Source organism: Haliotis cracherodii, unplaced genomic scaffold (genome assembly GCF_022045235.1).
Source record: "Haliotis cracherodii isolate W230 unplaced genomic scaffold, xgHalCrac1.p SCAF_18, whole genome shotgun sequence".
Lineage (NCBI taxonomy): Eukaryota > Metazoa > Mollusca > Gastropoda > Lepetellida > Haliotidae > Haliotis > Haliotis cracherodii.
In genome coordinates, this window is record NW_027266273.1 from 19,264,102 (window position 1) to 19,286,994 (window position 22,893).

Genomic DNA, 22,893 nt, shown 5'->3' on the forward strand with positions numbered 1-22,893 from the left:
CCCCATACACATGGGTGAGACAGACACCCCATACACACAGGTGAGACAGACACCCCATACACACAGGGGAGACAGACACCCCATACACACAGGTGAGACAGACGCCCCATACACAGAGGTGATACAGACACCCAATACACACAGAGGTGACACAGACACCCCATACACACAGGTGAGACAGACACCATACACACAGGTGAGACAGACACCCCATACACACAGGTGAGACAGACACCATACACACAGGTGATACAGACGCCCCATACACAGAGGGGAGACAGACACCCCATACACATGGGTGAGACAGACATCCCATACACACAGGTGAGACAGACACCCCATACACACAGGTGAGACAGACACCCCATACACACAGGTGAGACAGACACCCCATACACAGAGGTGATACAGACACCCCCCCCACACAGGTGATACAGACACCCCATACACGCCACATTTAGACAGGCTTGCATACAATGGCATCCTCCTCAACAACTACTACGTGTCTCAACTGTGTACCCCAACTAGAAGCGCCATCATGACTGGCAGACACCCCATACACACAGGTGAGACGGACACCACACACATACAGGTGATACAGACACCCCATACACGCAGGTGATACAGACACCCCATACACACAGGTGATACAGACGCCCCATACACACAGGTGAGACAGACGCCCCATACACACAGGGGAGACAGACACCCCATACACACAGGGGAGACAGACGCCCCATAGAGATCTGTATTTTACTGAGATTGCCGTGCTCGTGGGTTTCACTAAATAAAAAGGGAAATCTCCACGGTCACTGGACTTCCTGTCACAATACAATGTGACCACCGTGACATCACTAACCTGGTAACCCAAAGTATAACCGACATATTCAGAGTAAGTGAGTGAACATTCTACGTGGCTCAAGCAATATAACTTGTTTGTTGTTTAAGGCCGCACTCGGCAATATTCCAGTTATATGGCGGCATTATGTAGGTAATTGAGTCTTGACCAGAAATCAGTGGTGGACATCATGAGGACCGATCGCATTTTTGACACGATGATATGCAAAAACCAATCAGCGAGTCTGACCAACCGATCCAGTTAGGCGCCTCTTACGACATGCATGGGTTACTGAAGACCAATTTTAACCAGGTTCTTCAAAGGGGAGCAATATCTCCATCGTCCTCGGAGAATGGAGGATATTGAGCTGCCAAGAAGAACAGTATGCTGTTCTGGAACTTCGACGTTTGCACGCTGATCGCGAGACATGTCATTTGGTGTCATTCAGTGTATACAGTTGTATGAGGCGCAGGTAGCATCACCCGTTTAGCCATCTTCCCGAGTCGAGGGAGTTAACTTACTATAAAAGTCCAGTTTCCACCCTTGCCGAACTAGGCTGCTATTATGGAGTTGTATTTTGGCTGGACTAACGAATCTATGCATAGTCCAATCAAAATCGTGGATTTAAGAAATCGACATCCGATTCGTAAAACTGCCGTGCAGATTTCGGTCGATTGCAAGATTTGCAGAGCATGTTTTTCATCATAGTTCGACAGATATATTCCAAATCTTTTCATGTTTTTAATCAAGGTGTTCACGTGATGTGATGCACTTCGGGAGGTAAGATTCGTTTTATTACAATACAGATCTTGATTATCGATCAGACTGGACGCAGCCATTTTCTTTGAAACAAATGCAAGTGATATAGGAGGTGGAATCTGACTGGTCAATAGGAGGGACATAGAAGGGACATAACTCGTAATAGCCGCTGGTGGCGCTACGATAGAGCCAAGAAAACCAGCCTAGCTCGGCAAGGGTGGAAACCGGACTTTTCCAGTTAGTTAACACCACTGCCTCGGGTAGATGAGTTTACCAGTTACGTCTGTACTCTTTTTTCACGTTTTGTGTCCGCAGGTCTCCAGCACCGGGTGATAAAGGAGTCCGCTCCGTATGGCCTGGCCCTGAACGAGACCATCATGCCGCAATACCTCAATGAGCTGGGGTACGCTTCCCACATGATCGGTAAGGTGAGCTAAACACTGGCTGACACAAGGACAGTGGGTGCCATTGGTTAGGGTACTGTGAGGACCCATTGTGTTTATATTTACCATAAGGGAGAGGTCAGTGAATGTAAGATTTTTCAATCTGTTAAGTTTGTGAATTCGGACAGTATTTGATCAAGGCAGTCATTTTTCAGTACATGCATTCATTACTGTTTGGTGTTTTGTTGATTTCAATATTTTTTAATAAATAATATAGCTATTTTTATTTTTTTAACTTAGAATTCTTTTGCTTAAACATTTGTGCAAAAACTACTGCATGAATTAGTAACAGTTTCCATACTAATAGAGGAGATGCAGTGCAACGGTTGATTTTGATATGTGGATTTTCTGAGAAAATACGAATGTTTACATCTTTTGAACTTACAATGGTTTTGTACTTCAACATTTTTGTGACCTATAACTTGAGAACTACTACATGAATTCTTTTCAAATTTTAGAACACTTTCTATACTTATAGGAGAGGTCGTGCAGGTTTGATTTTGATATATGTATTTTCCAAAAGAAATATGATTTTTTGCATGTTTTAAACTTAGACTTTTTTACTTCAACATTTGTACGACTTATAACTTGAAACCTAATCCATAGACACTTTTCCAATTTGGGGTACAGCTTTTATACCAATAGGAGAGGTGCAGTGCAAAGTTTGATTTCCATAAGCGGATTTTCAGAGAAAAATAACTTAAAAACATTTTTGCAAGGTGTTGCTTTAACAACAAGAGATGTTCTACGTGTCTATGTTTTGTGTGATTCAGGGAGATGTAATCGAATCCCCGTGAACATCCGGGTTAGAATTGGTCTTCACCCGTGCTTGTCGTAGGAGGCTTGGATTCAGGTTCACTGACTTGGTTGATGCATGTCATCGTCTATCAATTGCGTTGATCGATGCTCATGATCACTGGATAGTCTTGTCCAGACGTGAATATTTACAGACTGCCGTCATATAGCTGGAATATTGCTGAGCGCGGTGTTTAACAAACAAAAACAACAACAACATGATCTCCACAATTTCACTTAGTATGTAATCATGTACACCTTTGTATACAAGACTTGTACTAATAACAGTAAACTGCAATGCCTGTTATAGTGGCACTTGGGCTTCTTCAAAAAGGACTACGTTCCAACTATGCGCGGGTTCGACTCCCACTTTGGCTACTACACCGGGAAGGAAGACTACTTCGACCACACAAGCCAGGGGCCGGGGGTGTGTGACGACTTGCTGCATCTTTTGCATCTACATACTAGTATTCAGGGCGACCATCGAAAATTAATATGGTGTGTTCAAAAACATAGAAATGTATATAATGGTATATGGTATTGTCTATTTGACACACTAAAAGGTCTACTTTAGTCCGTCAACCATCAGTCTGCCACCCGATTTATCACAATTATTTTCCATTAAATACACAATTACGAGACGAAAGTTTGTTATTTTCGAATAATACTCATTGACCTAACCAAAAATACCAGTTCTGTAATACTGTAATGACCGAATAATTTTTTTCTTTTATTGTTATCATGCAATTTTGTGGTCGACGGACTTTAACAGAAATATGAGTAGATTTTGCACACTGAAACTATTCGCTGGCTTGACTACGAGCAAAGGAGCAGTTAAAAAATTCGATGTGGCATAAATATGTATATTCCTTAAGTTTATGGGTGGGGGTGGGGGTGGGGGTGGGGGTGGGGGTGGGAGTTGGGTGTTAATGTCCCTGCATGATTTCCATCCGACAACATCAACTGATCTGATTTCTCAGTGTTTTATGTTGTAACTAAGCTAAGAAAACTCTCAACCTATTTCATTCATATCCTGTTAAAAGTTATCATTAAATACATCCAATCTCAAAACTTTATTTTTTTTATCCGATATCGAACTTTTGAACTGGTTCCTAAACAGGAACCTGATTGCATATCGTCGTTTTCTAAATACATTGTTGACTCGTACTCATAGCAAAAGTTTTAGTGTGCAAAAATTACTCATATTTCTGCTAGTCGATATTTTAGTGTACAATAGAGACATAGCATACACATTTCTATGTTTTTGAACACACGTTAGTTTTGTGTTAGGTAGGACGTGGTTGATTGGTGCCACCGGGCACCAGTGGTGTGAATCGTTGCTCATACTTTCAGTAACTGGTTTGTCTTGTCCATCATTTGATTATTTGATATCACATAATTGTTTGCAGACCACCGCATTACCCGTCATGCCTTGACTGCGGCGTCAAACAACATTTACTCACCATCTCTTTGGTTTCCGTGGCCTTTTATATACAAAACATTCTATAGCCATCAGTACACGCATACAATCTCATTAAAATTAGATCTTAGTTTTCGCTACCGCTAAACAAAGATCTGAGGACATCCCATTACGGGTCACGTCAGAACGACCTTTCGCGAATTTTCACCGACCAATGACTGACAAGAAATCGACATTAGCCAATCAGAAGGCAGCTTTCTCGAGTTTTACGATACTAGTTTCAAACTGGCGACTACGCTTCGAAACATATTTTGACGTATTCTCGATTAGAAAAAACTAAAACTCACCAGAAGAACACTCTGGAATGGCTTACAGATGGCCTAGATTGTATGGGTATAATCATAAAACCCGTAACTGTCGTTCGGAATACCCTCTGTTAAATATTTCGTGGTTGCATGGTTAGAAAATACTTTCCGACTGTCACTTTCATGGTTTGGTAAGCGACGCTCTCATTGGTTGGATGAAAGGTCGTTCTGACGTGACCCTTAATGGGATGTCCTCAGATCTTTGATTAGCGATAGCGAGAACAAAGATCTGATTTTAATGAGATTGGCATACAATACTAATAATAACTATGCCATCCTGGGTTTGCTCTTATGTTTCATCAGTTTCGTATTATCAATGAAGAATCTGCGATGGCAAACAAAGTGAAAGTTCGGTCCGAAAGTAGAGAAGGGGGCGGGTTTTGTGTTTCAGGATATGTGGGGGTTGGACTTCCGCCGGAACCTTGACGTGGTGCGCACTGATGATGAGCAGTATTCCACAACACTGTTTGCGACAGAGGCCAGTGACGTCATAAGAGCGCATAACCAGTCAAAGGTGGGAACCTGGTTTTAAGGAAATTAAAAAGGAAACCTTTACGCAATAATACATAATCGTAAACATGTCACAAAGAAGAATGTTCTTGGTGGTTGATAAACATGGTTAAGGTAGTGAAAATGTTTATTACGTTATAATTTCTTTTCAAAATAATATTTCTTCATATTTGTACAGTACAGTTTCGCTTACAGTGAGTTAATTCGTGGACCTGTAACTCCGGGGTGTTCAAGTGTACGAGTCTGAGTTTAAATACGCCCTGTCTGTCACACGCGCAGCCGCTGTTCCTGTATCTGGCCTTCCAAGCAGTGCATGCAGGGAATTATGGCGGAGAAGATATTATTGCAGCACCACAGAAGTATGTCGACAGATACCCGCACTTCAAAAATACATCGAGGAAACTGTTTGCTGGTAAGTTATGTTTTTTTGTTTTTTTTGTCTCCCCAAACCGTAGACATATGAAGTCATTGTCTGTGGGTGACAAGAGTGAGTGTGAGTGAGTTGGGTTTAACGCCGCTTTTAACAGTATTCCAGTTATATCACGGCGTGTCAGCTTAATGTGAGAGGAAAGCCCGAAGTGATGCAGGTCTCAGACGTTTACCACTTCGGTGAAACCCACGAGCACGGGTATGGTGCTGACAAACCTAGAAACATAATCGGGGCGAACCGTGATTCGAACCCACAATCATAGGGTGACAAGAGTGTGACAGTGGCTTATACGTCAACGTCGCTAATGCTAAAACATTTGATTAGATTTGTATTGACGTATTGTAACAAAACAGGGCTATTTCCTAGCCAATAGACTACCTACGTCAGAGTATGGCCATAACGAGAAAACTGGTTTGAAATTCCTCTTGCTTCACTCTGGCGATATCCCAACTTCGGTTTTTGAATTATATAACTTGTTTTCTCGTCCTTGTCATAATCCGATATTGGAAGTCTATTGAGCCTTCTTTAAACTCAATAAAAACAAGCTTCTTACACACCTGTTGGCGAGAAACAATTTTGAAATAACTGATATGAAATATATGTGTGAGATCGAATTGACTACTCCATGAGGATGACTTCAGGTCAGATTATGACGGACTACTTTCCTCGTTGTGATTCATTGATAAGTTTCTCGTGCTTAAGTCGTATTCACCTACGTCTGTGTTGAAACTTTATGGTTTCATTGTGTTTAAGGTTTTAGAACGTGTGTTAAATGTTCTTTGATATTATCTAGTTTGCATTTTCATAATATGACAAATATGTCCTGAAACATATTTTGTGGAGTGTCAATCTAATTAAAATCAGATCTTAGTTCTCGCTATCGCTAAACAAAGCTTTGTTTAGCGGCAGCGAGACCTTAGATCTGATTTTAATGAGATTGGTGGAGTGTAACACTACGTGTTTGCAGCAGGCAGTAAGTCGGATGACGTCATCCATTGTGTTACGTATTAATGCGCCACGCGATCGTGAGAATAGACAAACATGCATTGATTAGATTTGGTGCAGTTTTAAGGTGTGTAAGAAACAGCTTACTGCACTCGTGCCTGTAATATAACATTTTCCTTACAACTCTTTTCAAATCGTATCTAACTCGCTTTGAAACAACTCGTTGTGAGATAAAGGTATCTCGTGTAGTAATCTCTTTTTCCTTATTGGCCGTTCAATAAGGTAATTCATATACATGTACTGTGTGATTGGTTCAGGCATGGTGTCGGCGCTGGATGAAGCTGTGGGTAACGTCACGGCGACGTTGCAGCAGGCAGGGATGTTGAACGACTCCATCATCGTCTTCACCACCGACAACGGCGGACCCACCAATGGCTACGACCACAACGCCGCATGCAACTGGCCACTTCGGTGTGTATAACAGCGTTCCCCGATTAGACTTACTATGTGGAACAGGGGAATTTTTTTTCTAAAAAGTGAGCAGGCTGGTTTTCTTTAAACCTAGCAGTAGGGTATTCCACTGCCAAGAACAGGCCCGTCGGTGATGGACAGCTGGTGCTTGATTGTTACCACATCTATACTAGGATGCATGCTTGAAAAAACGATTGAAAGCATATTTCTAAGCATAAGGTCTACACACTTTATTACCATTTTATCAAGTCTCAATTTCAAAATAATACAAATTTAATAATCCCAATTTAATAATACAAACTAAATTTAAATGTTGTGCATGTTGTAATATCCAACAGAATGAAGGATTCTATGAACAATGCCAGTGTTAGAAATAATCTCCATATACTGTCTCTATGTTTAATATGAAACAATTGAAATAATCTCCATAAACACTCTCTATGATTGATATGAAACAATTGAAATAATCTCCATAAACACTCTCTATGATTGATATGAAACAATTGAAATAATCTCCATAAACACTCTCTATGATTGATATGAAACAATTGAAATAATCTCCATAAACACTCTCTATGATTGATATAAAACAATTGAAATAATCTCCATAAACACTCTCTATGATTGATATGAAACAATTGAAATAATCTCCATAAACACTCTCTATGATTGATATGAAACAATTGAAATAATCTCCATAAACACTCTCTATGATTGATATGAAACAATTGAAATAATCTCCATAAACACTCTCTATGATTGATATGAAACAATTGAAATAATCTGAAGGTATTATAATGACAGTAATATCATGATTAAAATTTTCGACGATCAGCATTGACAAAGTAAACACAATTAATGGATAACAACTTTATTTACTGTAAAGGCGACGTTTCGGTATAGATCCTTATACCGTTGTGAAGCTTATGTCTACTTTGCCATCCGTCAACTTTTGGATTTTGTGATTCCCTATTTGCGTCAAAGATGTGGGCCCACTTGCACAAAGCGATCTTAGTGCTAAGATGATCGTAACTCCCATACTTACAAAAGTTATAGCGCTAACATCGATTTGTGCAAGTGGACCCTGGTGGCAAACCTTGCAGTGTTGGACCTATATGCTGTATATGTCCCCAGGGGCTGCAAGAGCACAATGTGGGAGGGCGGGGTGCGGGGGAATGGCTTCATCTACAGCCCTCTACTCTCTACATCCGGGTACGTCCAGGACAACATGATGCACATCACTGATTGGCTGCCTACTCTCTACCACGCGGCCGGAGGTGACGTCAGCAAGCTCAGGAACCAAGATGGCTACAATCTGTGGGAAATGTTGTCGAACGATGGCGAAGCTGTTAGGAATGAAATATTGCATAACATTGATCCTATACAGAACTATTCTTCTCTTAGAGTTGGGGAGTATAAACTTGTTATGGGAGATATTTCAGGGGGTAAAGATGATTCTTGGTATCCGCCGCCAGAAGGAAAAGACACAAAGACTGAACATACCTCTAGAAGCGAGACCGTGAAAACATTCCATACAAACGACCATCCAGTAAACGTCAAGTGCGGCAAGAAACCCGTGGATGCCGAGACTAACTGTCAACCGGAAGTGTCGCCATGTTTGTTCCACATTCCAAGGGACCCGTGCGAATTCCACAACATAGCTTCAACGAACCCAGACAAGGTTCAGTCCTTGCTGGCCAGACTTGATGTGTACAGGAAAACCATGGTTCCTCCAGCCTACAAGCCCTCTGATCCTAACGCCGACCCCCGACTTCACGGGGGTGCATGGACGTGGTGGCTATAGCGCACTACAGACAGATTTAATCGTCTTCAGACAATTTGTAGAGTGTATGTATTAAAAGAGACTCTTTTGAAGTTAAATATATTTTTATACTTTGCTGCAGTTGTTAAGGTGTGTTGTTATTCATTAGAACTCTGTCACGTTATAAAAAACTGTTTTGACAGGGAATATAAGGACATCAAATAATATTTTTGGGTAAGTGAAAGTTTGGGGAACGACATTTGTCGTCAGAAACCATCACAGGGAGACGTGGGTGATATAAAATTCGGAGGACTCATGACATAGTTCTACACCACGAGAATGAGTGAGTGAGTGAGTTGGGTTTAACGCCGCTTTTAACAGTATTCCAGTTATATCACGGCGTGTCAGCTTAACGTGGGAGGAAAGCCCGAAGTGATGCAGGTCTCAGACGTATACCATATCGGTGAAACCCACGAGCACGGGTATGGTGCTGACAAACCTAGAAACATAATCGGGGCGAACCGGGATTCGAACCCACAATCATAGGGTTCTGGCGTGTCCAAGGGACGCAACTCTGCACAGCGAATCGCGGCGCCTTAGACGACTGGGCCCCCCGTGCCCCCCCCCCCCCCCCCCCCCCCCACCCATTTTTGTCTGGTCCAGACTCGATTATTTACAGACCGCCTTCATATAGCTGGAATATTGCTGAGTGCGGCGTTAAACAACAACAAACAAACAAATCAATAGCACAGTGGTTGGATTTAAGAGCAGACATTACTCTTCGCAAGAGCCAAACCTTCCCCAGTAAACACACAACGTTTTCGAATGTTTCATTGTAACATAACCTTTAGCATCGTTGTAGCATCACAGCCGCCAGTATCATCTGGTCACTTTCATTTTTGTAAACAAAAACATATTGTAAGATCGTGATTAAAATCCAGCCCTGGATATACATATTAGAAACATACGTCAACATCAGCTGTGCCCCATGGCCGCCATTTCAAAAGTACAGAGTGACATGGTGACCGCTTAGAGAACCACATCATTAAATCAACACAGTTATAACAATGTATGTGTATAATAATGCAAAGTTGCAGGAAAGGTGTTTGGTAAGGTTACACCATACCGTTGTAGAAACGTTAAATAAACATCACGATTGTACCTTGTGGCAACGACAAAGAAACGTTGTGACAACGTTGTAGCGAAAGCGTTGTGGCGAATCCACGGCCAAGACCGATATTTACAGTTCACGCGTCTATGTGGGTCTGTCCCGATTGCCGGTTGACTGGGTATAAGGTGGAAGGGATTGTCGGATTGGCCACATATGACAATGTTGTTCATGTTAAGTAAGAAAAAACGTATACAACTTTATGGAAAACAACTTCTGGGTGCCGTTGTACATACAGCCTTAGCGCCACGACTGTCGTACGTTTATGTTAAGGTATGGGAGTTACGATCACCTTAGGACTAAGATCGGTTTTTACAACGGTACCCTGGATTAATGGATATAGCGACGTTTCGATGCAGATTCTTACACCGTTATCTCAGCAATATTCCAGCTATATGACGGCGGTCTGTAAATAATCGAGACTGGACCAGACAATCCAGTGATTGATATCATGAGCATCAATCAACGCAATTGGGATCGATGACATGCATAAACCAAGTCAGCGAGGCTGACCACCCGATTCCGTTAGTCGCCTCTTACGACAAGCATAATCGCTTTTTTTTACGGCAAGCATGGGTTTCTGAAGACCTATTCTACCCCGGATCTTCAAGGGTCACCAAGCAATGAGAGGTATATATATATGCACGACATGTTATGATAAGCAGCAGATTAACATTGACAACAAAGGTAATAGATAACAAGCAGAGAATCGGATGAAACTCAAATGTGCTGTACGAATAACAAATGACCCGCGGGCCAATCCCGCTCTTCACGGTGGTGCATGGGGCCCATGGCTCAAGGATGAACAAGGGTTGATCAGCATACCAAATATAATCGGCAGGCAAGTTGATTTGTGAATAAAGATGTTTCTTAATCGTTGTATTCTGTCATGTTTCAACAATCCACATTCAGATTGCCAGTTGATGCTCTTGAAGCAGAACAAAATGTATGTGTTTTCGTACAGACTTGTAATATATAGTATCCATATCCTCTACCCAATTTCCCCACTAGAACATGACAGTGATTTTCCATCGATACTGTGGAGGTCATGCAAATTCAAAATCATTCAAAATCGATGTCTGTAAACATATTTATGTTTAATCACGTGAGTATTTTTAAAAAACAATACACATTTATTTGATTCGTGGTTCTCTTCAAACACGTTTGAAATCTCCAGTGATTACCCCTTATTTGAATAAAATTGGAACACGTTACGTTCTGTTAAGAAAAAAATCTTTTGTTATGTGAAATATATTGATAAGACCCGTAGTTTGGAACGCAAGTTATTCTTTATGGTGGAAGCATCCACTCTACACATTAAACAGCTGTAGATGGTGCTGGTGAAGAGTTGTTTCCCTTTACTGTAGTGTCAACAGAATCGAAGCATCAACATCAATAACGCGGCATTGCTATCTGCGCGCCGAGTAGATTGTTTTTATCTTATCGCCAGCCTAATGGGCTGAATATGTTGAAGCCGACTTGCATACATAACTGGAGGTTGACCTCGGCATAAAGTAAGTTATCGCTATATTATCACCGTACACTGAAGCAACGTACACTTTCCTGGCAGCTCAAGGACCGTTGTCTGCTGGCGGGCGTATCTTGGTCACGTGACGAGGTAAAAAAGATCTAATTTTAGATACATTTAGTCACGCTATTCGTTGACTTAATCAAACTTCAGCCATACTTAGCAACTTTTCTCCAAGTAACTGTACGATGTTGTTTGTTATGGGATAAACGTTACGACATTAATCATATTGTATTGTAGTCGACGTATCTTCTGGTGCGCTGTCAACCGAACAATGAAACCTGCTTTGATTACTGTGCTGCTGCTCGTGTGTGTGACGTCACAGGCGAAGCCCCCGAATATTATCTTCATTGTAGCAGACGATCTGGTGAGTATAATCAATAACAACAGGTTGGTAAGTGTAACTTAAGGAAAATAATTTATGTAACACTGATTCATCGATTTTTTCACGTTATTCCTCGGTGATCAATAACAGGACGATTGTGAAGATACAAACAATTTCACACAAGTACCACAGCAAAGTAAATCTTATATTTCCGTTTTAAAAACAAAATCTTAATAACAAGATGAATGACTGAAGAATGGTAAATATTTTGACTAGAGTTAGCATAATTTATGTCAGCAGATATAAGACTTGAATAATTTAGCATCTGTGGTTTGTCATGTGTATCTGTATGTAGGCGTGTCATTGAAGACACCTTCTTGTTATGTACTGATGAACACAGAATAACTTTCAATTTTGCCAGGGTTGGGGTGACGTGGGCTTCCATGGTTCAAAGATCAGGACGCCATATTTAGACAAGCTTGCATACAATGGCATCCTCCTCAACAACTACTACGTGTCTCCAATATGTACCCCGACTAGAAGCGCCATCATGACCGGCAGACACCCAATACACACAGGTAAGACAGACACCACACACACACAGGTGATACAGACGCCCCATACACACAGGTGAGACAGACACCCCATCAAATCTGTATTTTACTGAGAGTGCCCCACACACAGGTGCGACAGACGCCCTATACACATAGGTGAGACGGACACCTGATACACACAGGTGATACACACACCCCATACACACAGGTGAGATGGACACCTGATATACACAGGTGAGACAGACACCCCATACACACAGGTGAGACGGACACCTGATACACACATGTGAGACGGACACCTGATACACACAGGTGAGACGGACACCTGATACACACATGTGAGACGGACACCTGATACACACAGGTGAAACAGACACCCCATACACACAGGTGAGATGGACACCTGATACACACAGGTGATACACACAGGTGAGATGGACACCTGATACACACAGGTGATACACATACCCCATACAAACAGGTGAGATGGACACCTGATACACACAGGTGATACACACACCCCATACACACAGGTGAGATGGACACCTGATACACACAGGTGATACACACACCTCATACACACAGGTGATACAGACACCGATACACACAGGTGAGACTGACACCTGATACACACAGGTGATACACACACCCCATACACACAGGTGAGACGGACACCTGATACACACAGGTGATACACACACCCCATATACCCAGGTGAGACAGACGCCCCATACACACAGGTGATACAGACGCCCCATACACAGAGGTGATACAGACACCCCATACACACAGTTGATACAGACGCCCCATACACACAGGTGATACACACACCCCATATACCCAGGTGAGACAGACGCCCCATACACACAGGTGATACAGACGCCCCATACACAGAGGTGATACAGACACCCCATACACACAGTTGATACAGACGCCCCATACACACAGGTGAGACAGACACCCCATACACACAGGTGATACAGACACCCCATACACACAGGTGAGACAGACACCCCAAACACACAGGTGAGACAGACACCACATACACACAGGTGATAAAGACACCCCATACACACAGGTAAGACAGACACCCCATAAACACAGGTGATACAGACACCACATACACACAGGTGATACAGACACCCCATACACACAGGTGATACAGACACCCCATACACACAGGTGAGACAGACACCCCATACACACAGGTGATACAGACACCCCATACACACAGGTGATACAGACACCCCATACACACAGGTGAGACAGACACCACATACACACAGGTGATACAGACACCCCATACACACAGGTGATACAGACACCCCATACACACAGGTGATACAGATACCCCATACACACAGGTGATACAGACACCCCATACACACAGGTGATACAGACGCCCCATACACACAGGTGATACAGACACCCCATACACACAGGTGATACAGACACCCCATACACACAGGTGAGACAGACACCCCATACACACAGGTGATACAGACACCCCATACACACAGGTGATACAGACATCCCATACACACAGGTGATACAGACACCCCATACACACAGGTGATACAGACACCCCATACACACAGGTGAGACAGACACCACATACACACAGGTGATACAGACACCCCATACACACAGGTGATACAGACACCCCATACACACAGGTGAGACAGACACCCCATACACACAGGTGATACAGACACCACATACACACAGGTGATACAGACACCCCATAAACACGGGTGATACAGACACCATACACACAGGTGATACAGACACCCCATACACACAGGTGATACAGACATCCCATACACACAGGTGATACAGACACCCCATACACACAGGTGATACAGACACCCCATACACACAGGTGAGACAGACGCCCCATACACACAGGTGATACAGATACCCCATAAACACAGGTGATACAGATACCCCATAAACACAGGTGATACAGATACCCCATACACACAGGTGAGACAGACACCCCATACACACAGGTGATACAGACACCCCACACACACAGGTGAGACAGATGCCCCATACACACAGGTGAGACAGATACCCCATACACACAGGTGAGACAGACACCCCATACACACAGGTGATACAGATACCCAATACACACAGGTGAGACAGACGCCCCATACACACAGGTGATACAGATACCCCATAAACACAGGTGATACAGATACCCCATACACACAGGTGATACAGATACCCCATACACACAGGTGAGACAGACACCCCATACACACAGGTGAGACAGACACAACATACACACAGGTGAGACAGACACCCCATACACACAGGTGAGACAGACACCCCATACACACAGGTGAGACAGACGCCCCATACACACAGGTGATACAGATACCCCATAAACACAGGTGATACAGATACCCCATACACACAGGTGATACAGATACCCCATACACACAGGTGAGACAGACACCCCATACACACAGGTGATACAGACACCACATACACACAGGTGATACAGATACCCCATAAACACGGGTGAGACAGACGCCCCATAGTCTCGACCAGACATCATGAACAAAATTTGGGGATATGATAACATGGTCAACCAAGTCAGCGAATCTGACCACCCGATGCCGTTAGTCGCCTCTCACGAAGGGCATGGGTTGCTGACGACCAGTTCTAACCCGGACATTCTCAGTCTCAGAATGTATAAGACTTTAAAACTGCCAAGAAGAATGGGGCCCCGTTTCACAAAACAATCGTAGCGCTGTGACGACCGTAACTCCCATACTGTAACATAGGTTTACGACAGTAGTAGCGCTATGATCCCTTTGTGGAACAGGGCAGTGTATGCTATTCTGGAACCGGTGCACACTGATCATGTATGGACGCGAATGAGTGGGTTAAAGATTTTACGTCGCATCAATATTATTTCAGCCAAATATCGACGAATCTACAATACGGTCAGTTGTCTTTAATATCACCACTCATGCACTTATATTGAGACAGTAGTGCAGGCATACCAGTCCCGTTTGTACAATGTATGGCACTACTCTTCTCACGTTTTGTGTCCGCAGGTCTCCAACACGGCGTGATAGGCGAGTCCACTCCGTATGGCCTGTCCCTGAACGAGACCATCATGCCGCAGTACCTCAATGAGCTGGGGTACGCTTCCCACATCGTCGGTAAGGTGAGCTAAACACCTGGTCCTATTGGTCGGTACTGTCAGGACAAAAACATGGTTTCAAAAATAAGGTGATGGTCAGTGAATTTAAGATTGTTCAACCTGTTATTGGTGAATTCGAACTGTATTTAACAAAAGCAATCTGTTATTTTCAGTATTCTTAAACTATTCTTGTCTCACCCCTAGTAATTAAGTTCAGCAGCCTGTAGTTTTTATTTAGTTATTCGTTTAGTATTAGAAAGTTACTTTCTGAAGTTCATCTATGCTATCTTGATTATGCGTAAAAGCCAGCATAGAAATATTTTTGTAAAAGAGGTTGCCATAACAACATGGAATGCCCTACAGTCCGTGTTTTGTCTGATTCGGTGAGCATGAATGCACAGAGTATTCAGTAACCCCTGCTTGTGGTCAGAGGCGACTAACGTGATCGGATCGGTAACTTGGTTGATCGATGCTTATAATGCCAATCACTGGTTTGGCTGGTCCAGACTGGATTATTTAGAGACTGTCGTCATAGTTGAAATATTGCTGAGTGTGGTGTTTAAACAACAAACAACAGCATGATCTCCACATGATTTTCAACAAGTATGTAATCATGTCGCCCTTGTATTCACACAGTCTCGTACTACCTAACAATGCATGTTATAGTGGCACTTGGGCTTCTTCACGAAGAATCACGTTCCAACTATGCGCGGGTTCGACTCCCACTTTGGCTACTACACCGGGAAGGAAGACTACTTCGACCACACAAGCAAGGGACCGGTGTGTACTGACGAACTGCATTTTTTATATCTTATGTGGAATAAAACGGGGATGGAGTGGTCAGTCTCGAGACTGTGGCATGGATGCTTTCAATCACTGGATCCTTAGCAAACTGAGTGGTATACTAAATAATTTACATACAACAGCCATTAGAGGAAAATGTGATGACTGCGGAGTTAAACAACATTCGCCCATCTTAGGCTTCCATGGATTTTTGTATACAAAACAGGGCTCCAGATAACTTTTTGAGCAATATAGTTTTTACTCTAGGGTTTCTATTTTAATTTGGTTATTACATTTTTCATTGGGTAATATTTTTTCACTCATCTATTCTTCACTCTATTAGGGGCGGTCGGGTAGCCTAGTGGTTAAAGCGTTCGCTCGTCTCACCGAAGACCCGGGTTCGATTCCCGACATGGGTACAATGTGTGAAGCCCATTTGTGGTGTCCCCCGCCGTGATATTGCTGGAATATTGCTAAAAGCGGCGTAAAACAATACTCACTCACTCACTTCACTCTATTAGAGTTTTCCCAAACTTAGTGAACATTTCAAGATTTAAAAAAATGAAATAATATTCTGAATATATAGGCTTGACTCGGAAAGTAAATAAGCTCGTAATTGTGTTTCGGAAATTAGGTCCTTTGTACGCTTGCTGGAAAAGCTTCATTGGGTACTTACGCGAGCTGTTTTTATACATTTGAGTTTTTCATTCAATGCATGCGTTTCAGTACGCTAGTAAATTGAAATTAATTGGGTTTTGAATATTTTGGGGGGTATTTTACGTAAATACGCTGCTTATCTATAGCTCTGTACAAAATATTCTATTTCCATCGGTACATACCTTATAAAATACTAACATAAACCATGTTTCGTATTATCGATGAAATATCAGTAGTGGCAAACAAAGTGAATGTTTGGTCTGAATGTATAGAAAGGGGCGGGTGTTGTGTTTCAGGGTATGTGGGGGTTGGACTTCCGCCGGAACCTGGACTTGGTGCGCACAGATGATGAGCAGTATTCCACAACACTGTTTGCGACAGAGGCCAGTGACGTCATAAGAGCGCATAACCAGTCAAAGGTGGGAACCTGGAGTCATATGGAATCAAGGAATACTATTACACAACATCGTAGAGATGTCCCAAGCAAGGGGATACACCTCATGATGATAGGGAAAAGGATACTTATAAATACTTTTCTAAATGTATTTAACTTCATATTTGTACGGGGCGGTCGGGTAGCCTGGTGGTTAAAGCGTTCGCTCGTTACGCCGAAGACCCGGGTTCGATTCCCGACATGGGTACAATGTGTGAAGCCCATTCCTGGTGTCCCCCCGCCGTGATATTGCTGGAATATTGCTAAAAGCGGCGTAAAACCATACTCACTCACTCACTGACTCATATTTGTACAGTACAGTCCTGCTCACACTATGGGAGTGTAACTCCGTGTGTTCATGTATACCGGTCTGTTTTTCACTACTCCCTGTCTGTCACATGCGCAGCCACTGTTCCTGTATTTGGCCTTCCAAGCAGTGCATGCTGGGAATCCTGGAGGAGATTCTATACAAGCACCACAGAAATATGTCGACAGATTCCCAGACTTCAAAGATACGCAGAGGAAACTGTTTGCTGGTACATTATATCTCATATATTTAATGTTTTGCCCAAAACCGTAAAAATATAGGGTCAGTGTTTGTGAGAGTAAGACAGTGGGTTTAAAGTCAATAACACGTCATCAATTTTTCACCTATATTTAGCAACGAAAGCATTATTAAAGAAGTTTACCATGATATGCTAAAATCGTAATAGGTTATCAATCATATCACCGATTCAATAAAACGGACTAGTTCAGTACTAAAAGATTTAACCAAATTTGTACTGAATCCTTTCGGGAGTTCCTCCCACCTTAAGCTGACACGCCTTGATCTAACTGGAATAATATTAATAGCATCTTCCCGAGGCAAACGCATTATCTGACTATAAGTCGATAGCGCCAACAGTGGCTATTACGAGTTATGTCCCTTCTATGTCCCTCCTACTGACCAATCAGATTCCACCTCTCACATCACTTGTACTTGCTTCAAACAAAATGGCGGCGCCCTGTCAAGACAATCTAATCCATGATCAAGATCTATATTGTAATAAAACGGTTCTTACCTCGCGAAGTGCATGATATAACGGGAGCACCTTGATTTATAACATAAAAAAGTATTTCGATCCCGAGTTGACGGTCCAGATGCTTTGCAAATCCTTCAGTCGACTGAAATCTGCACGTTAAAATCCATGTTGTTTACGAACCAGACGTCTAGTTCGTTACGCCATTTTGATTGGGCTATGCATAGTCCAGCCATACTCTTCACTCCGGAATATCAGTCTAGTTCGGTAGTTCGGTAAGGGTAGAAGCTGGACTTTTGTAGTCAGTTAACTCCCTTTCCTTGAAAGATACGTGTTCATAGCAGCGTTAAACCCAACTCACTCACTCAACTTCAGGTTTTGAATAGAATCTACTTTCTCGTCATTGTCATAATCAGATTGTGTATGATCTATTGGGCCTTCTATAAACTCAATAAAAACAAATTTCCCTAATGGCAGTTGTTCAAAGTAAAAGAGCGATTTAATAGTATATATACATGTAATGTGTGGCTGCTTCAGGCGTGGTATCGGCGTTGGATGAAGCTGTTGCTAACGTCACGGCAACGTTGCAGCAGACAGGGATGTTGAACAACTCCATCATCGTCTTCACGACCGACAACGGCGGGCCCACCAATGGTTACGACAACAACGCCGCTTGCAACTGGCCACTTCGGTATGTATTACGGCGTTCCTTAGTGTAGCCGGTCAAGTTAATTTGTGACAAGTCATGATAAGTAGTCCTGGGTACAAAGCGATCTTAGCGCTAAGGTGTCATAGCTCCCTACCTTAACATAGACTTACAACAGTCGTAGTGCTAAGGTTGTTTTGTGCAACGGTACCCTGATCGAAACACCGAACACCTCTTCATGACAATGACATCTTGCAGGATTCGTCAGAAGTTATGTGATGTGCAGATCTGCTGTACATCCTGCATCATATCTGGTCACGAGTTTGTGAGCATTCGACTGCTCACATCAGTGAGTTTTAAGGAAAACAGTTTATGAAGTCAGTGTGTGTGCGTCCACATTTCACATGAAAGTAGGGAAAATATTTTTTCAGGCTTATGCCGATCCAAATTACCTTTGGAATAATACAGTATCACCCTTCACCCCGATGATGCAAGTAGGCATGTAATTAATGGGGCATTTGGCTCCATTGGCGCAGATTATTTTTTTCCAGTCCAGGTCGATGTTGTTTTCAGTATCATGTGAGAACAGGGGGCCCCGTGTTTGTCTTATTAACTGTTGTGTTATTTGTATAGATTATGAAAGTTTAGTTGACACACAGTGAGGTGTTTGAATGACTACCATACCCAGCATTATGCCATGAGAATATGCATGAGATACAGGAATGATACTCTTTGTGACCTTGTTCGGTGAGTGAGCGTATCTTTGAATAAAGGCAGAAAACCCTCTTTCGGAACTCCATTAAATCTACGACGATCAACATTCATTTCTCGAATTGTGATTCGCGATTTGTGCCACTTATCTGGTGGCAGACTTTGCTGTACTGACGCACTAGTATGTTGTTGTTATTTCCCCAGTGGATGCAAGAATACGATGTGGGAAGGCGGGGTGCGGGGAAATGGTTTCATCTATAGCCCGCTACTCTCTACATCCGGGTACGTCCAGGACAACATGATGCATATCACTGATTGGCTGCCCACTCTCTACCACGCGGCCGGAGGTGACGTCGGAAAGCTCAGAAACCAAGATGGCTACAATCTGTGGGAAATGTTGTCGAACGATGGCGAAGCTGTTCGGAATGAAATATTGCATAACATTGATCCTTTACAGAACTTTTCTGCTATTAGAGTTGGGGACTATAAACTTGTTATGGGAGATATTTCAGGGGGTCGAGATGATTCTTGGTACCCACCACCAGAAGGAGAAGACACAAACTTCAAACATCCTTCTGGAAGTGAGTTCGTGAAAACATTCAATACAAACGGCCATCCAGTGGACGTCAAGTGCGGCAAGAAACCCGTGGATGCCGAGACTAACTGTCAACCGGAAGTGTCGCCATGTTTGTTCCACATTCCCAGCGACCCGTGCGAATTCCACAACATTGCTTCAACGAATCCAGACAAGGTTCAGGCTTTGCTGGCCAGACTTGATGTGTACAGGAAAACCATGGTTACTCCCGCCAACAAGCCCTCTGATCCTAACTCTGATCCCCGACTTCACGGGGGTGCGTGGACGTGGTGGCTATAGAACACCATATTTGACACATATTTCCGACAGATTTAATCTTTTTAAGAACATTTGTAGATTGTATTTTAAAAATAAAACACCCCTGGTGATTCTATATGTTTTTAAATATTCCTGAAGTTCTTAAGGAGCGTTGTTTTATATTGTTATTTTTATGAGTTTTTAACTACCTAAAGTTATATGTGAACTGGTTGCACTGAGGGAATTTTAGAGACAGCAATTGATATCCGCTTATACTTTTCGTCACTGAAAATTTGAACAAGACCAGTTGTCAAAAAACTTCGCAGGGAGACGCGGGTAATATCAGATTCTGAAGACTCTTGGCATAGATCTACACCCACGAGAATGAAATATCCAAGGGCAGCGTGTACATGTTTTTTTACCACGAGGTAATGATAGTGACACGTGTTGTTTGACTGGACGACATTAAATGTCTGTGATATTTGGTTTCCTTGCAGACTTATTTTCTTGATAAACATGTGTATATGGGAGCCGGGTGTGTCCGTCGGCTGCATGCCGAACGGTGTCATCCTGATCGGGCGAATATTGTTAAGAATAAGAATATAGTCGACCGATCAGCACTGTAAATTCAAGCACATTCGACTGAAAGTAGGGGTGTAAAGGTTAATAAGATAGGGTTCGGTTGTCAGCAGTGTTTTATTCATGACAAAATGCATGACTTTGTCATGATAAAAAACATAATGTGATAAGATGCAAGGTCGGATTACACAATGGCATCTCCAGTAGACATATTCATCCTTCTTGTTTACGGTGTATTTAAAACCTCCATGGTAAGCATATCTGGTACCTCAGGAACTTTGAAGAAACGCAACTGCTACTATCGCATGGGCGCCATTGTGGGTAATGTTGAAAGCTTTTATGTATATGTTTTATTATTATACGTTGTAAAAAAAGAATGTTACAATATATACAAAGATGTATCTTACACCCGAAACAAAATAAATATGACAATGGCATTTTGTTGTTGTTCTTCATGCCAACACAACATGCATATACGTATATCATATACATATGTATATCCCAAGAGGCAACCATACCTGACAAGTAACACCGATGCGACCCATTGGGAGGGAATGCACAGCCTTTAGGCCCAGCGTCGTTCTTCAGCTGTCAGGTTCACAGCTGTAAGAGGCGACTAACGGGATCGGGTGGTCAGGCTCGCTGACCTGGTTGACATGTCATCATATCCCAGTTGCGTGGATCGATGCTCATGATATCAATCACTGAAATTGTCTGGTCCAGACTCGATTTTTTACAGACTGCCGTCATATATCTGGCTCTCTGTCGTTCTACAGTTGTAAGCCTCACTGTTGTTCTACAGCTGTAAGGCTCACTTGTCGTTTTAGGGCTGTAAGGCTCACTGTCGTTCTAGGGCTGTAAGGCTCACTGTCGTTCTACAGTTGTAAGGCTCATTGTCGTTCTACAGCTGTAAGGCGCACTGTCGTTCTACAGCTGTAAGCCGCACTGTCGTTCTACAGCTGTCACACTATCGGTCTGACAATTTGCATAACAAATATGAGTTTGTTGCCTAACGCCGCACAGCAGATAATGTGTACTGTCGTTCTACATTTGTAAGACTCACAATCTCATTAAAAGCAGATCTATGTTCTCGCTGCGGCAATCTCATTAAAAGCAGATCTATGTTCTCGCTGCCGCTAAACAAAGATCTGAGGACATCCGATTACGGGTCACGTCAGGACGACCTTTCGCGAACTTTGACCGACGACTGAAAGGACATCAGCCAATTAGAAAGCAGCTTTCTTGAGCTTTACGGCACTCGTTTCAACCTGGCGACTACCACTTCTGTCTACGCTTGTAAAATATGTTAACACAGTTCTCGAATGATATTTTGAAAACTGAACAAACAAACATTCCGGAATGTCTAATATATGGTTGAGAGTGTATGGCAGTGCTTCCTACGAACTGTGCAACGCGTCCTCCGTTCAAATGTTTATCCCACGGAATCGAGAGATGGACGATAATTTTGACGGAATCTGTCGTACGGGCCGTAACTGTCGTTCGGAATACCCCGTGTTAACGTTTTCGAGGTTGCATGATTAGAAAATACATTCCGACCGTCACTTTCATGATCCGGTAAGCGACGCTTTGATTGGTGGGATGAAAGGTCGCTCTGACGTGACCCGTAATGGGATGTCCTTAGATCTTTGTTTAGCGATAGCGAGAACTAAGATCTAAGTTAATGAGATTTGTAAGACTCAGTGCCGTTCTGTACGGAGAGTTAGACTTGCCACCGTCCGACCCCTGCGAGGCTCACA

The 22,893-nt window shown here is 42.8% G+C and overlaps 1 protein-coding gene across 1 annotated transcript; it reads left to right on the forward strand.

Annotated features, from left to right (window-relative positions):
• The first annotated feature begins 454 nt into the window (after window positions 1-454).
• Window positions 455-21,197, forward strand: LOC139465852 (arylsulfatase B-like). Its single transcript, XM_071247805.1, has 14 exons — window positions 455-566; window positions 1,913-2,025; window positions 3,146-3,262; window positions 5,012-5,134; window positions 5,410-5,542; window positions 6,823-6,976; window positions 11,675-11,801; window positions 12,181-12,337; window positions 15,388-15,500; window positions 16,143-16,256; window positions 17,213-17,335; window positions 17,756-17,885; window positions 18,906-19,059; window positions 19,930-21,197. The coding sequence occupies exons 1-14, from the start codon at window positions 539-541 to the stop codon at window positions 20,597-20,599; spliced, it is 2,256 nt and encodes a 751-aa protein (XP_071103906.1). The 5' UTR covers window positions 455-538; the 3' UTR covers window positions 20,600-21,197.
• Window positions 21,198-22,893: the final 1,696 nt, after the last annotated feature.